Genomic DNA, 13,975 nt, shown 5'->3' on the forward strand with positions numbered 1-13,975 from the left:
CATCCTATTCATATATTTGTCTAGATGCCCCTTAAATGCCGCTACCGTACCTGCTCCCACACCTCCCCAAGCAGCACTTTCCATATATTTACAACCCTTTGTGTAAAAATGTTGCCTTGCACATCTGTCCCCACACACTTTAAACCTATGCCCCCTATACTTGACTCTCCTCCCTTAGGAAAGAGCATCTGACTATCCACTCTGCCCATGCCATTCATAATCTTGTAGACCTCTATCAGGTCACCTCTGGAACCTCCATCGTTCCAGTGAGAACAGACCGAGTTTATCTAACCTCTCCACATAGCTAATGCCTTCCATATCAGGCAACATCCTAGTAAACCGCTTCTGTACCCTCTCCAAAACATCCACATTCTTCTGGTAGTGTGGCGACCAGAATTGTACACAATACTCCAAATGACGCTCAATTAAGGTCCTGTGCAGCTGCAACATGACTTGCCAATTTTTATATTCAATGCCCCAACCAATGAAGGCCAGCATGCCGTATGCCTTTTGACCACCTTATCCACATGCGTTGCCACTTTCAGTGATCGGTGGACATGCACGCCCAGATCTCTCTGCCTGTCAGTACTCGCAAGAGTTCTACCATTTATCGTGTAATTCCGACATGCATTGGACTACCAAAGTGCATTACCTCACACTTCCCTGGATTCAACTCCATCTGCCCAAAACTCCAACCAGTTTACACCCTGCTGTATCCTCTGACAATCCTCTTCACCAGTGTTTCTCAAACTTTTTCCCGGGACCCACTTTTACCAACCGGCGGGTCTTTGGGAAACATGCTGACTGACGTTCGTGAGACATGCCGGCTGAGGCTCGTGACCCACACCGGCCAACCTTCGCGACACACCATTATTGCTTACTTTTAATGTGGCAGGAGGGCCTGCTTAGTCCTTACGATCTTTCTTGCTTCGTCATTCTATATAACATTTCTGCTATGGACTTCAGCTGACGATTTATATTCTTGCTGCATGCTTTGAAAAAAAATCAAGAGGTTTGTCCTCGAACTTTCCATGCTTAGTCTTCAAATGCCTTCGAAGATTTGAGGGTTTTAAACGTCATTTGTCAGTAACCCCCTGCATATAACACACAATGGGCTTTGCACCCTGATTTGCACTGGCACAATTAAAGCCATACCTCAAGAAATCATCTTTATACTGCTTTGTTCCCGATTTCAGTTTCTTCTTAATTGTTTGTTCACCAGAGGCCCTGGAGCTCGGGATACAGCTCACACCAGCACTGCCTTGTCCTACCGTGGACTCTCCTGAGAAGCTCTTTCCAGTAGATTTAGTTCTGAGATCCTGGTCTGTTTGTATCTCTGGCCCTCTCCAGCTTATTAGCACAGGGTTAAATCGCTGGCTTTGAAAGCAGACCAAGGCATGCCAGCAGCATGGTTCAATTCCCGTACCAGCCTCCCTGAACAGGCGCTGGAATGTGGCGACTAGGGGCTTTTCACAGTAACTTCATTTGAAGCCTACTTGTGACAATAAGCGATTTTAATTCATTCATTTCATTTCATTCCATTCATCAAATGAACTGACTTCAGTTCTTCACACAGTCCTGTTGCTTGCTTGCTGGCAGCTACAAAATGGAGAAATCTCACCTCTATGATTTTGCACCCGAAGCATTGACGTGCCGGACGCGAGACCTTCTCTCTGCTGCTGCCTCTGGCAGAAAGACTCATTGTTCATATTTAAAGTCCGGTCTCAGCCGGCATTCATTTTTTTATTTTGAAACTTTATTTCTAAGACCAGATTTTTCCAAATTTATGGCTTTTTACTGCTAAAAATTAAAATAACTTCAATTGAACATGTACATCCTTGCATTTACACAGAAACTGCGTTTTGAATATATTCCCATTTATTTCGAAATTTAACCAATTATAGAAAAATGTACAATCTCGATTTTACTTTACAAACTACGACTTTGAGGGGGATGAAGTAACTTGTCAAACACACACAATGTCACACTATTTCTTACCGGTTCCACTGCATTGCACTATCCGAACATCCAAGTCACCTCCTGCTCCATTCTCACCAAAAGCACTCACATCCTGGTTTCCAGAGATGTCAACACAAAGTGATGTCTGTAGGTTTCTTCCAGTATTCACATATGTCAGCCCTATTGACTGGCCTTGTTTAATCAGTATTCCGATAAACCTAGCCGGGCTTCCTCTCATTGTATCCACCTCAGTCACAGACCACTTCCCGAGCAGTACTTACCATTGCAGGAGTGCAAATGGACGTTGTGCTGTCCGTTGAACAGATTTACCATGGGGCCGCTGGTTGCATGCTGCCGATCGGCGGCGGGGGACGATTCGAGCAGCACGCAAAGGATGAGCAGTAGATCATAGAACATAGATCATAGAATTTACAGTGCAGAAGGAGGCCATTTGGCCCATCGGGTCTGCACCGGCTCTTGGAAAGAGCACCCCACTTAAGCCCTCACCTCCACCCTATCCCCGTAAACCAGTAACGTCACCAAACCTAAGGCCAATTTAATATGGCCAATCCACCTAACCTGCACATCTTTGGACTGTAGGAGGAAACCGGGGCACCTGTAGACACGGGGAGAACGTACAGACTCCGCACAGACAGTGACCCAAGCTGGGGATCGAACATGGGACCCTGGAGCTGTGAAGCAACTATGCTAACCACTGTGCTATCGTGCTGCCCACAGCAGAGCGGAGCTCCAAGCTGGGGCCACCACTGTTAGCATCACATGGACGGCCATCAGCCCCAGTCCCCCCACCCACCGCTCTTCATGCGGTGACCAGCACACAACTCAGCCTCGCGCCGCCCGCCCCCTCAAATGCCGCAACCAATCAGGGACTGCCAGCGCTCTTAAAAGTCAGTCGCGGCAGCTGGGGACTTATTCCCGCAATCGGGAATGCCACAAGCGATCGCTCCACGACCCTCCTGACCCACCTACGGGTCCGCGACCCTAAGTTTGAAAAACCTTGCTCTTCACTATCCGCAACTCTGGCAATTTTTGTGTCGTCTGCGAACTTACTAATCAAGCTAAGTAAGTTATCGTAACTAGTCGTGAGATTGCACGGAATATCGTATTTTCAGTTACGCAGCAGATTCTTATTGTTTCGGGTAATTTCTAATAACTTTATTGTATTTTTATTAATTATTTTTCAGAAAATGAATTAAAGGATCAGGAATGCATTTTGCCAATTGGTGAAGCTGGCATAATCTGGGATAGCATTTGCTTCTTTTTCCTCTTACTTCAGCGCAGAGTCTTCCTCAGTTATTATTTCATACATATGGCTGCAGATATGAGAGCCTCCAAACTACAAGCGTCCAGGTATAGTAAGATCACATAAAGGAGGCTTTCTCAATCTAGTATGAGTGGATTCCTGAGTGATGATTAAAGATCCCTCTGTACTGTACTCGAAAAAACATAATTTATAATGCGAAGCATTTTTAAAAAAAAGTTTTGACATCATGACAGGTTGTTGAATAAAAGCCAAGTATTTCCTGGTTTGGTTCATATTGTAAACTTAGAAGACATTGCAGGATTTGGAGAAGAAATTGCTTTGAGTGTTTCAGGGCTAGAGAGGAAAGAAAAACAGTCAAGCTTCCTCATCCTGCTGGAAAGGGTGTGTAGACAATGGGAAAGAACAGGGCGAGGCTCAGATATAACGCACCCTGTCCCCTGACACTGCTGGAGTATCCTGATGGCAGAACCAGAATTTTTCTTTGCAATCCCACCTTAAATCTGAGCTGCAGAACGGTGCAAAATTTGAGCAGCGAGACCCACTGGAGTTTCACCCACCCCAACTCGGATTGCCCTTTCACCATTCCGAGCTCCTGTTGGCTGTGTGTCCCCCTTATGGAAAAAATGGTGGGCTTGCTCCTTTTTGAGATTTTCCTAAATCTTATCTTGCTAAAATAAAAGGATGTTTTATGATATCTTCCTTTCCCATTTGTTTAGGATAGGTGTCCTAAATGAATGTCCTGATGAATGATACCTTGAGCTTATTGTCTCAGATTTTGCTTAATTGCTGCAAGTTTCTCATTAAATTAAACACATATCAATGGCTGTTTTTAGGGGCCATTTGCTAGATAATGTTTTTCTCTCAGGTTGTCGGTACATGGAATGAGTTACTTTGGGCACAATCAACCGGCTATGTGGCCAGTAAATCCTGGGTGAAGGCCCCCGCGGGCTTCCCGACAGCCACGACGCCTCGTGGGATCTACCCAAATCCCATGAGGCGTCGGGATCAGGAACCCGCCCACAATGGAAGGGACAAAGCTAAACTCAGGTAAGTAGGCCTTAAACCTACTTAAAGCCTACTTAACCGGCATCTACCGGCCACCCGGGATCTACCGGCCTCCCCAGGGAGGCCACAGCCGGGCGCCGTTCAGTACTGGCCCACACAAACATGCACCAGGCGGAACGGCAGCCGGGGGGTTTCTCAGGTCATCGGAGGCCCCTCGGTGACCAGGGATACTGTAGGGTGGCCCCTTGGCCGTCCCCCTGCAATATGGATTACCCAGGTGCCAGGGCGGCACTGCCAAGGGTCAGGGCCATGCTCATGAAAGGAGGGTGAAGGTGGGGGTGTATGAAGGGTGGGTGAGTGGGGCAGGTAAGAAGGGGCCTCAGAGAGGTTGGGGGGATGACAGGTGGGGGTCCTGGAAGGGGGGCTATGAGGGTGTGTGGGGGGGTCTGCAGAGGGGACCCCACAGCTGGGTGTCTTCCCTTGGGGGGCTGTGGGGTAGTGCCCACGTATGTGGGGGTGGCATTGCCCATGGGTGAGGGGTGTAGAGGATCCAGAGGCTGACTTGGAAATGTCACGCTCTCAAAATGCGGCCCAGTTTCGGAGTTCAGCTCCTCCGTGGTGAAAAAGATTCTAAGCAGAGCCGGCGGGAAACTCCCTGAGAAACCCGTCACTAATGACACTTAGAAACTTTTCTGTTAAACCGCACCCAGTTAAAACAAAGGATAGAATGGTAAAATCGCTTATAACCCTAAAACTATGCAAACCTATTGCAGAAGATTACAAAGTAGACAGTGCTTAAAAATTATACAGCGTGTGTATAAAATATAAGTGCATAGCAATAATTGGTGGATAAAATGTGAGACAGTAGTGTCTCCTTATACATTGAGTTAATACATAGTCTTGAGTGAGAAAAGTCTAAAAGGATTATACAGTTACAAAACAAATCACCCTAACTTACAATTGTTAACAAATAATGCATTGAGCCAAATGTGATTGCTTTTCTTCTAAAACACTACAAATGAAAATTAACTTAATATTGAACACAGCCGTTGTCATTCTTTCTTCCTCTCCACACAATAAATCCCTCCGAATCTTCCTTTGCTGATAGCGCCAGGCTTTGATAAGGAGTTAACGATGTGACAGGATGCAACTTGACCGATCAACATTGAAGGCTACAAGTTCTCGAAATGTGGCTACGCGAAATAGAAATAAGAACAACAGGGATTATATGTGTGGGGTTTGCACTTTCTCCCCGTGTCTGCGTGGGTTTCCTCTGGGTTAGCTCCCACAGTCCAAAGATGTGCAGGTTAGGTCAGGTTACGAGGATAGGACGCGGAAGTGGGTCTACGTAGGTTGCCCTTTCAGAGGGTCGGTGCAGACTCGGGCCAAAGAGCCTCCTTCTGCACTGTCGGAATTCTATGGTTCTAGGAGCCTCTTCAGCAGTTGTTCTGAAACTAACTCATTCCTGTGTCACCTTTGTTCTGTCTAAAGTCCCACGGTGCACTACTCTGTCACGTGAAGCAAAGCAGTGTCACATGATGCTAAGATATAAAGCCCTCCAGTGCTTACAGTTTAAACAGAATACTATTGCATTACGTTAATCAATTAATATACTTTGATTGTGTGTAATCGAAAACAAAACTAATCATTACACATCAATTTCCCTGCACCCATACAGCCATCACTGTCCAATAGGTCCAGACATGCCTGTATGCTTGCACGTTCAACAAATTTCTAGATATAGTTGATCGTCAAAAGGTGATCCTTGGACAACTGATGTTGAGATAGATATTAATTAGCAGCCAAGTTTAAGGTGATAAGCCAAGGCCTTGTCTGCTTTCTAATGCAAAAGCTCCCTTGACACTATTTTGAAGAATAATAATCTTTATTAGTGTCTCAAGTAGGCTTACATTAACACTGCAATTAAGTTAGAGATTTGTCTCTGGTGTCCTGACCGATACATCGCCCTCAATCAACATCAGAATAAAACAGATTACCTGGTCATTACTACGTTGCAGTTTGTGGGCACTTCCTGTGCGCAAATTGGTTACTGCATTTCCTATGTTACCACAGTGACCACATGTTGGGTGCAAACCACTTTGGGGTGCCCTGTGGTCATGAAAGGTGCCATATAAATGCAAGTCTTTTTTCTTTAATATGTAAGCGTGACAAAATATTGTTATTTAGGGGATAATTGTAATGTTGAGACTATTTACTGCAGACTGTGCCTCCACCTTCGCTGCATTACTGTCAGAGTTTTCCTTTGCCCAACAAGAATATTAAAATGCTAAGAATCTTTTGAAATAATGCTTTTGTTTACTCACAGAGGTTTCCAGCTGTTCAACGCGAGTATCATCAAAAACATGAATTTCCATCGTGAGGCCGAAAAGAAGTCCATAGCACAGTTAAAAAGACAGTAAGTTCATTGAATGAATGAAGGCATTGATCTATAGAATAGGGCGTTTTAACTGTGGTTTATCTAAAGGTCTGAAACACAATCGAGACACTTTGGACACAATTCAACAGAAACATTAAGTGTCACTGACAGCGAGGTTGGCCCGAGGAGAGAGCAGTCACTGACAGCGAGGTTGGCCCGAGGAGAGAGCAGTCACTGACAGTGAGGTTGGCCCGAGGAGAGAGCAGTCACTGACAGCGAGGTTGGCCCGAGGACAGAGCAGTCACTGACAGTGAGGTTGGCACGAGGACAGAGCAGTCACTGACAGTGAGGTTGGCCCGAGGAGAGAGCAGTCACTGACAGCGAGGTTGGTCTGAGGAGAGAGCAGTCACTGACAGCGAGGTTGGTCTGAGGAGAGAGCAGTCACTGACAGCGAGGTTGGTCTGAGGAGAGAGCAGTCACTGACAGCGAGGTTGGTCTGAGGAGAGAGCAGTCACTGACAGTGAGGTTGGCCCGAGGACAGAGCAGTCACTGACAGTGAGGTTGGTCTGAGGAGAGAGCAGTCACTGACATTGAGGTTGGTCTGCGGAGAGAGCAGTCACTGACAGTGAGGTTGGCCCGAGGAGAGAGCAGTCACTGACAGCGAGGTTGGTCTGAGGAGAGAGCAGTCACTGACACTGAGATTGGCCCGAGGAGAGTGGAGTCCCTGACAGCGAGGTTGGTCTGTGGAGAGAGCAGTCACTGACAGTGAGGTTGGCCCGAGGAGAGAGCAGTCACTGACAGCGAGGTTGGTCTGCGGAGAGAGCAGTCACTGACAGTGAGATTGGGCCGAGGAGAGAGCAGTCACTGACAGTGAGGTTGGCCCGAGGAGAGAGCAGTCACCGATAGAGAGGTTGTCCCGAGGAGAGAGCAGTCACTGACAGTGAGGTTGGCCCGAGGAGAGAGCAGTCCCTGACAGCGAGGTTGGTGTGCGGAGAGAGCAGTCACTGAGAGCGAGGATGGTCCGAGGAGACAGCAGTCACTGACAGTGAGGTTGGCCCGAGGAGAGAGCAGTCACTGAGAGCGAGGATGGTCCGAGGAGACAGCAGTCACTGACAGCGAGGTTGGTCTGAGGAGAGAGCAGTTACTGACAGTGAGGTTGGTCTGAGGAGAGAGCAGTCACTGACAGGGAGGTTGGCCCGAGGAGACAGCAGTCACTGACAGTGAGGTTGGCCCGAGGAGAGAGCAGTCACTGAGAGCGAGGATGGTCCGAGGAGACAGCAGTCACTGACAGCGAGGTTGGTCTGAGGAGAGAGCAGTTACTGACAGTGAGGTTGGTCTGAGGAGAGAGCAGTCACTGACAGGGAGGTTGGCCCGAGGAGAGAGCAGTCACTGACAGTGAGGTTGATCTGAGGAGAGAGCGGTCGCTAACAGTGAGGTTGGCCCGAGGAGAGAGCAGTCACTGACAGCGAGGTTGGCCCGAGGAGAGAGCAGTCACCGACAGTGAGGTTGGTCTGAGGAGAGAGCAGTCACTGACAGTGAGATTGGTCTGCATAGTGAGCAGTCACTGACAGTGAGGTTGGTCTGAGGAGAGAGCAGTCACTGACAGCGAGGTTGGCCCGAGGAGAGAGCAGTCACTGACAGTGAGGTTGGCCCGAGGAGGGAGCAGTCACCGATAGAGAGGTTGTCCCGAGGAGAGAGCAGTCCCTGACAGCGAGGTTGTCCCAAGGAGAGAGCAGTCACTGACAGTGAGGTTGTCCCGAGGACAGAGCAGTCACTGACAGTGAGGTTGTCCCGAGGACAGAGCAGTCACTGACAGTGAGGTTGGCCCGAGGAGAGAGCAGTCCCTGACAGCGAGGTTGGTCTGCGGAGAGATCAGTCACTGACAGTGAGGTTGTCCCGAGGACAGAGCAGTCACCGACAGTGAGGTTGGCCCGAGGAGAGAGCAGTCACTGACAGCGAGGTTGGTCTGCGGAGAGAGCAGTCACTGACAGTGAGGTTGGCCCGAGGAGAGAACAGTCACTGACAGCGAGGTTGATCTGAGGAGAGAGCAGTCACTGACAGTGAGATTGGCCCGAGGAGAGGGCAGTCACTGACAGCGAGGTTGGCCCGAGGAGAGAGCAGTCACTGACAGTGAGGTTGGTCTGAGGAGAGAGCAGTCACTGAGAGCGAGGTTGGTCTGAGGAGAGAGCAGTCACTGACAGCGAGGTTGGTCCGAGGAGAGAGCAGTCACTGACAGCGAGGTTGGTCTGAGGAGAGAGCAGTCACTGACAGCGAGGTTGGCCCGAGGAGAGAGCAGTCACTGACGGTGAGGTTGGTCTGAGGAGAGAGCAGTCACTGACAGCGAAGTTGGCCCGAGGAGAGAGCAGTCACTGACAGCGAGGTTGGTCTGAGGAGTCAGGAGTAACTGACAGTGAGGTTGGTCTGAGAACAGAGCAGTCACTGACAGTGAGGTTGGTCTGAGGAGAGAGCAGTCACTGAGAGCGAGGTTGGCCGAGGACAGAGCAGTCACTGACAGTGAGGTTGGTCTGAGGAGAGAGCAGTCACTGACAGTGAGGTTGGTCTGAGGAGAGAGCAGTCACTGACAGCGAGGTTGGCCCGAGGAGAAAGCAGTCACTGACAGCGAGGTTGGTCTGAGGAGAGAGCAGTCACTGACAGCGAGGTTGTTCCGAGGAGAGAGCAGTCATTGACAGTGAGGTTGGCCCGAGGAGAGAGCAGTCACTGACAGAGAAGTTCGCCAGAGGAGAGAGCAGCCACTGACAGTGAGGTTGGCCCGAGGAGAGAGCAGTCACTGACAGTGAGGTTGATCTGAGGAGAGAGCAGTCACTGACACTGAGGTTGGTCTGCGGAGAGAGCAGTCACTGACAGTGAGGTTGGTCTGAGGAGAGAGCAGTCACTGACAGCGAGGTTGGTCTGAGGAGAGAGCAGTCACTGACAGCGAGGTTGGCCCGAGGAGAGAGCAGTCATTGACAGTGAGGTTGGCCCGAGGAGAGAGCAGTCACTGAAAGTGAAGTTCGCCAGAGGAGAGAGCAGCCACTGACAGTGAGGTTGGCCCGAGGAGAGAGCAGTCACTGACAGTGAGGTTGGCCCGAGGAGAGAGCAGTCACTGACAGCGAGGTTGTTCCGAGGAGAGAGCAGTCATTGACAGTGAGGTTGGTCTGAGGAGAAAGCAGTCACTGACAGCGAGGTTGTTCCGAGGAGAGAGCAGTCATTGACAGTGAGGTTGGCCCGAGGAGAGAGCAGTCACTGACAGTGAAGTTCGCCAGAGGAGAGAGCAGTGACAGACAGTGAGGTTGGCCCGAGGAGAGAGCAGTCACTGACAGCGAGGTTGGTCTGAGGAGAGAGCAGTCACTGACAGTGAAGTTCGCCAGAGGAGAGAGCAGTCACTGACACTGAGGTTGGTCTGCGGAGAGAGCAGTCACTGACAGTGAGGTTGGCCCGAGGAGAGAGCAGTCACTGACAGCGAGGTTGTTCCGAGGAGAGAGCAGTCATTGACAGTGAGGTTGGCCCGAGGAGAGAGCAGTCACTGACAGCGAGGTTGTTCCGAGGAGAGAGCAGTCATTGACAGTGAGGTTGGCCCGAGGAGAGAGCAGTCACTGACAGCGAGGTTGTTCCGAGGAGAGAGCAGTCATTGACAGTGAGGTTGGCCCGAGGAGTGAGCAGTCACTGACAGCGAGGTTGTTCCGAGGAGAGAGCAGTCATTGACAGTGAGGTTGGTCTGAGGAGAGAGCAGTCACTGACAGCGAGGTTGTTCCGAGGAGAGAGCAGTCATTGACAGTGAGGTTGGCCCGAGGAGAGAGCAGTCACTGACAGTGAGGTTGGTCTGAGGAGAGAGCAGTCACTGACAGTGAGGTTGGCCCGAGGAGAGAGCAGTCACTGACAGTGAGGTTCGTCTGAGGAGTCAGGAGTCACTGACAGCGAGGTTGGCCCGAGGAGAGAGCAGTCACTGACAGTGAGGTTGGCCCGAGAAGAGAGCAGTCACTGACAGCGTGGTTGGCCCGAGGAGAGAGCAGTCACTGACAGCGAGGTTGGTCTGAGGAGAGTGCAGTCACTGACAGTGAGGTTGGCCCGAGGAGAGAGCAGTCACTGACAGCGAGGTTGGCCCGAGGAGAGAGCAGTCACTGACAGCGAGTTTGGCCCGAGGAGAGAGCAGTCACTGACAGCGAGGTTGGTCCGAGGAGAGAGCGGTCACTGACAGCGAGGTTGGTCTGAGGAGAGAGCAGTCACTGACAGTGAGGTTGGCCCGAGGAGAGAGCAGTCACCGACATTGAGGTTGGTCTGCGGAGAGAGCAGTCACTGACAGTGAGATTGGCCCGAGGAGAGAGCAGTCACTGACAGTGAGGTTGGCCCGAGGAGACAGCAGTCCCTGACAGCGAGGTTGGTCTGCGGAGAGAGCAGTCACTGACAGTGAGGTTGGCTCGAGGAGAGAGCAGTCACTGACAGTGAGGTTGGCCCGAGGAGAGAGCAGTCACTGACAGTGAGGTTGGCCCGAGGAGAGAGCAGTCACTGACAGTGAGCTTGGCCCGAGGAGAGAGCAGTCACTGACAGTGAGGTTGGCCCGAGGAGAGAGCAGTCACTGACAGTGAGGTTGGTCTGAGGAGTCAGGAGTCACTGACAGTGAGGTTGGTCTGAGGAGTCAGGAGGCACTGACAGCGTGGTTGGCCCGAGGAGAGAGCAGTCACTGACAGTGAGGTTGGTCTGCAGAGAGAGCAGTCACTGACAGTGAGGTTGGCCCGAGGAGAGAGCAGTCACTGACAGTGAGGTTGGCCCGGGGAGAGAGCAGTCACTGACAGTGAGGTTGGCCCGAGGAGAGAGCAGTCACTGACAGCGAGGTTGGCCCGGGGAGAGAGCAGTCACTGACAGTGAGGTTGGCCCGAGGAGAGAGCAGTCACTGACAGTGAGGTTGGTCTGAGGAGAGAGCAGTCACTGACAGCGAGGTTGTCCCGAGGAGAGAGCAGTCACTGACAGCGAGGTTGGTCTGCGGAGAGAGCAGTCACTGACAGCGAGGTTGGCCCGAGGAGAGAGCAGTCACTGACAGTGAGGTTGGTCTGAGGAGACAGCAGTCACTGACAGTGAGTTTGGTCTGAGGAGAGAGCAGTCACCGACAGTGAGGTTGGTCTGAGGAGAGAGCAGTCACTGACAGCGAGGTTGGTCTGAGGAGAGAACAGTCACTTACAGCGAGGTTGTCCCGAGGAGAGAGCAGTCACTGACAGTGAGGTTGTCCCGAGGAGAAAGCAGTCACTGACAGTGAGGTTGGCCCGAGGAGAGAGCAGTCACTGACAGCGAGGTTGGCCCGAGGAGACAGCAGTCAGTGACAGTGAGGATGGCCTGAGGAGAGAGCAGTCACTGACAGTGAGGTTGGTCTGAAGAGAGAGCAGTCACTGACAGTGAGGTTGGTCTGAGGAGAGAGCAGTCACTGAGAGCGAGGTTGGCCCGAGGACAGAGCAGTCACTGACAGTGAGGTTGGCCCGAGGAGAGAGCAGTCACTGACAGTGAGGTTGGTCTGAGGAGAGAGCAGTCACTGACAGTGAGGTTGGCCCGAGGAGAGAGCAGTCACTGACAGTGAGGTTGGCCCGAGGAGAGAGCAGTCACTGACAGTGAGGTTGGTCTGAGGAGAGAGCAGTCACTGACAGTGAGGTTGGTCTGAGGAGAGAGCAGTCACTGACAGTGAGGTTGGCCCGCGGAGAGAGCAGTCACTGACAGCGAGGTTGGTCTGAGGAGTCAGGAGTCACTGACAGTGAGGTTGGTCTGAGGACAGAGCAGTCACTGACAGTGAGGTTGGTCTGAGGAGAGAGCAGTCCCTGACAGCGAGGTTGGTCTGAGGAGAGAGGAGTCACTGACAGCGAGGTTGGTCTGAGGAGAGAGCAGTCACTGAGAGTGAGGTTGGCCCGAGGAGAGAGCAGTCACTGACAGTGAGATTGGCCCGAGGAGAGAGCAGGCACTGACAGCGAGGTTGGTCTGAGAAGAGAGCAGTCACTGACAGTGAGGTTGGTCTGAGGAGAGAGCAGTCACCGACAGTGAGGTTGGTCTGATGAGAGAGCAGTCATTGACAGTGAGGTTGGCCCGAGGAGAGAGCAGTCACTGACAGTGAAGTTCGCCAGAGGAGAGAGCAGCCACTGACAGTGAGGTTGGTCTGAGGAGAGAGCAGTCACTGACAGTGAGGTTGGCCCGAGTAGAGAGCAGTCACCGACAGCGAGGTTGTTCCGAAGAGAGAGCAGTCATTGACAGTGAGGTTGGCCCGAGGAGAGAGCAGTCACTGACAGCGAGGTTGTTCCGAGGAGAGAGCAGTCATTGACAGTGAGGTTGGCCCGAGGAGAGAGCAGTCACTGACAGCGAGGTTGTTCCGAGGAGAGAGCAGTCATTGACAGTGAGGTTGGTCTGAGGAGAGAGCAGTCACTGACAGCGAGGTTGTTCCGAGGAGAGATGTCATTGACAGTGAGGTTGGCCCGAGGAGAGAGCAGTCACTGACAGTGAAGTTCGCCAGAGGAGAGAGCAGTCACTGACAGTTAGGTTGGTCTGAGGAGAGAGCAGTCACTGACAGTGAGGTTGGTCTGAGGAGAGAGCAGTCACTGACAGTCAGGTTGGCCCGAGGAGAGAGCAGTCACTGACAGTGAGGTTGGTCTGAGGAGAGAGCAGTCACTGCCAGCGAGGTTGGTCTGAGGACAGAGCAGTCACTGACAGTGAGGTTCGTCTGAGGAGTCAGGAGTCACTGACAGCGAGGTTGGCCCGAGGAGAGAGCAGTCACTGACTGTGAGGTTGGCCCGAGAAGAGAGCAGTCACTGACAGCGTGGTTGGCCCGAGGCGAGAGCAGTCACTGACAGCGAGGTTGGTCTGAGGAGAGTGCAGTCACTGACAGTGAGGTTGGCCCGAGGAGAGAGCAGTCACTGACAGCGAGGTTGGCCCGAGGAGAGAGCAGTCACTGACAGCGAGTTTGGCCCGAGGAGAGAGCAGTCACTGACAGCGAGGTTGGTCCGAGGAGAGAGCGGTCACTGACAGCGAGGTTGGTCTGAGGAGAGAGCAGTCACTGACAGTGAGGTTGGCCCGAGGAGAGAGCAGTCACCGACAGTGAGGATGGTCTGCGGAGAGAGCAGTCACTGACAGTGAGGTTGGCCCGAGGAGAGAGCAGTCACTGACAGTGAGGTTGGCCCGAGGAGAGAGCAGTCACTGACAGTGAGCTTGGCCCGAGGAGAGAGCAGTCACTGACAGTGAGGTTGGCCCGAGGAGAGAGCAGTCACTGACAGTGAGGTTGGTCTGAGGAGTCAGGAGTCACTGACAGTGAGGTTGGTCTGAGGAGTCAGGAGGCACTGACAGCATGGTTGGCCCGAGGAGAGAGCAGTCACTGACAGTGAGGT

The 13,975-nt window shown here is 51.8% G+C and overlaps 1 protein-coding gene across 4 annotated transcripts in view; it reads left to right on the plus strand.

Moving 5' to 3' along the window:
• piezo1 (piezo type mechanosensitive ion channel component 1 (Er blood group)) overlaps positions 1-13,975 on the plus strand; it is a 423,492-nt gene that overhangs the window by 280,802 nt on the left and 128,715 nt on the right. For all 4 annotated transcript variants that reach the window (XM_072518003.1, XM_072518005.1, XM_072518006.1 and 1 more), the window contains exons 28-29: positions 3,165-3,330; positions 6,576-6,665. In XM_072518003.1, the coding sequence (XP_072374104.1) occupies positions 3,165-3,330; positions 6,576-6,665 (256 nt within the window). The remainder of the gene's footprint in view (positions 1-3,164; positions 3,331-6,575; positions 6,666-13,975) is intronic.

This window comes from Scyliorhinus torazame, chromosome 10 (genome assembly GCF_047496885.1).
Source record: "Scyliorhinus torazame isolate Kashiwa2021f chromosome 10, sScyTor2.1, whole genome shotgun sequence".
In the NCBI taxonomy this organism is placed as follows: Eukaryota; Metazoa; Chordata; class Chondrichthyes; order Carcharhiniformes; family Scyliorhinidae; genus Scyliorhinus; species Scyliorhinus torazame.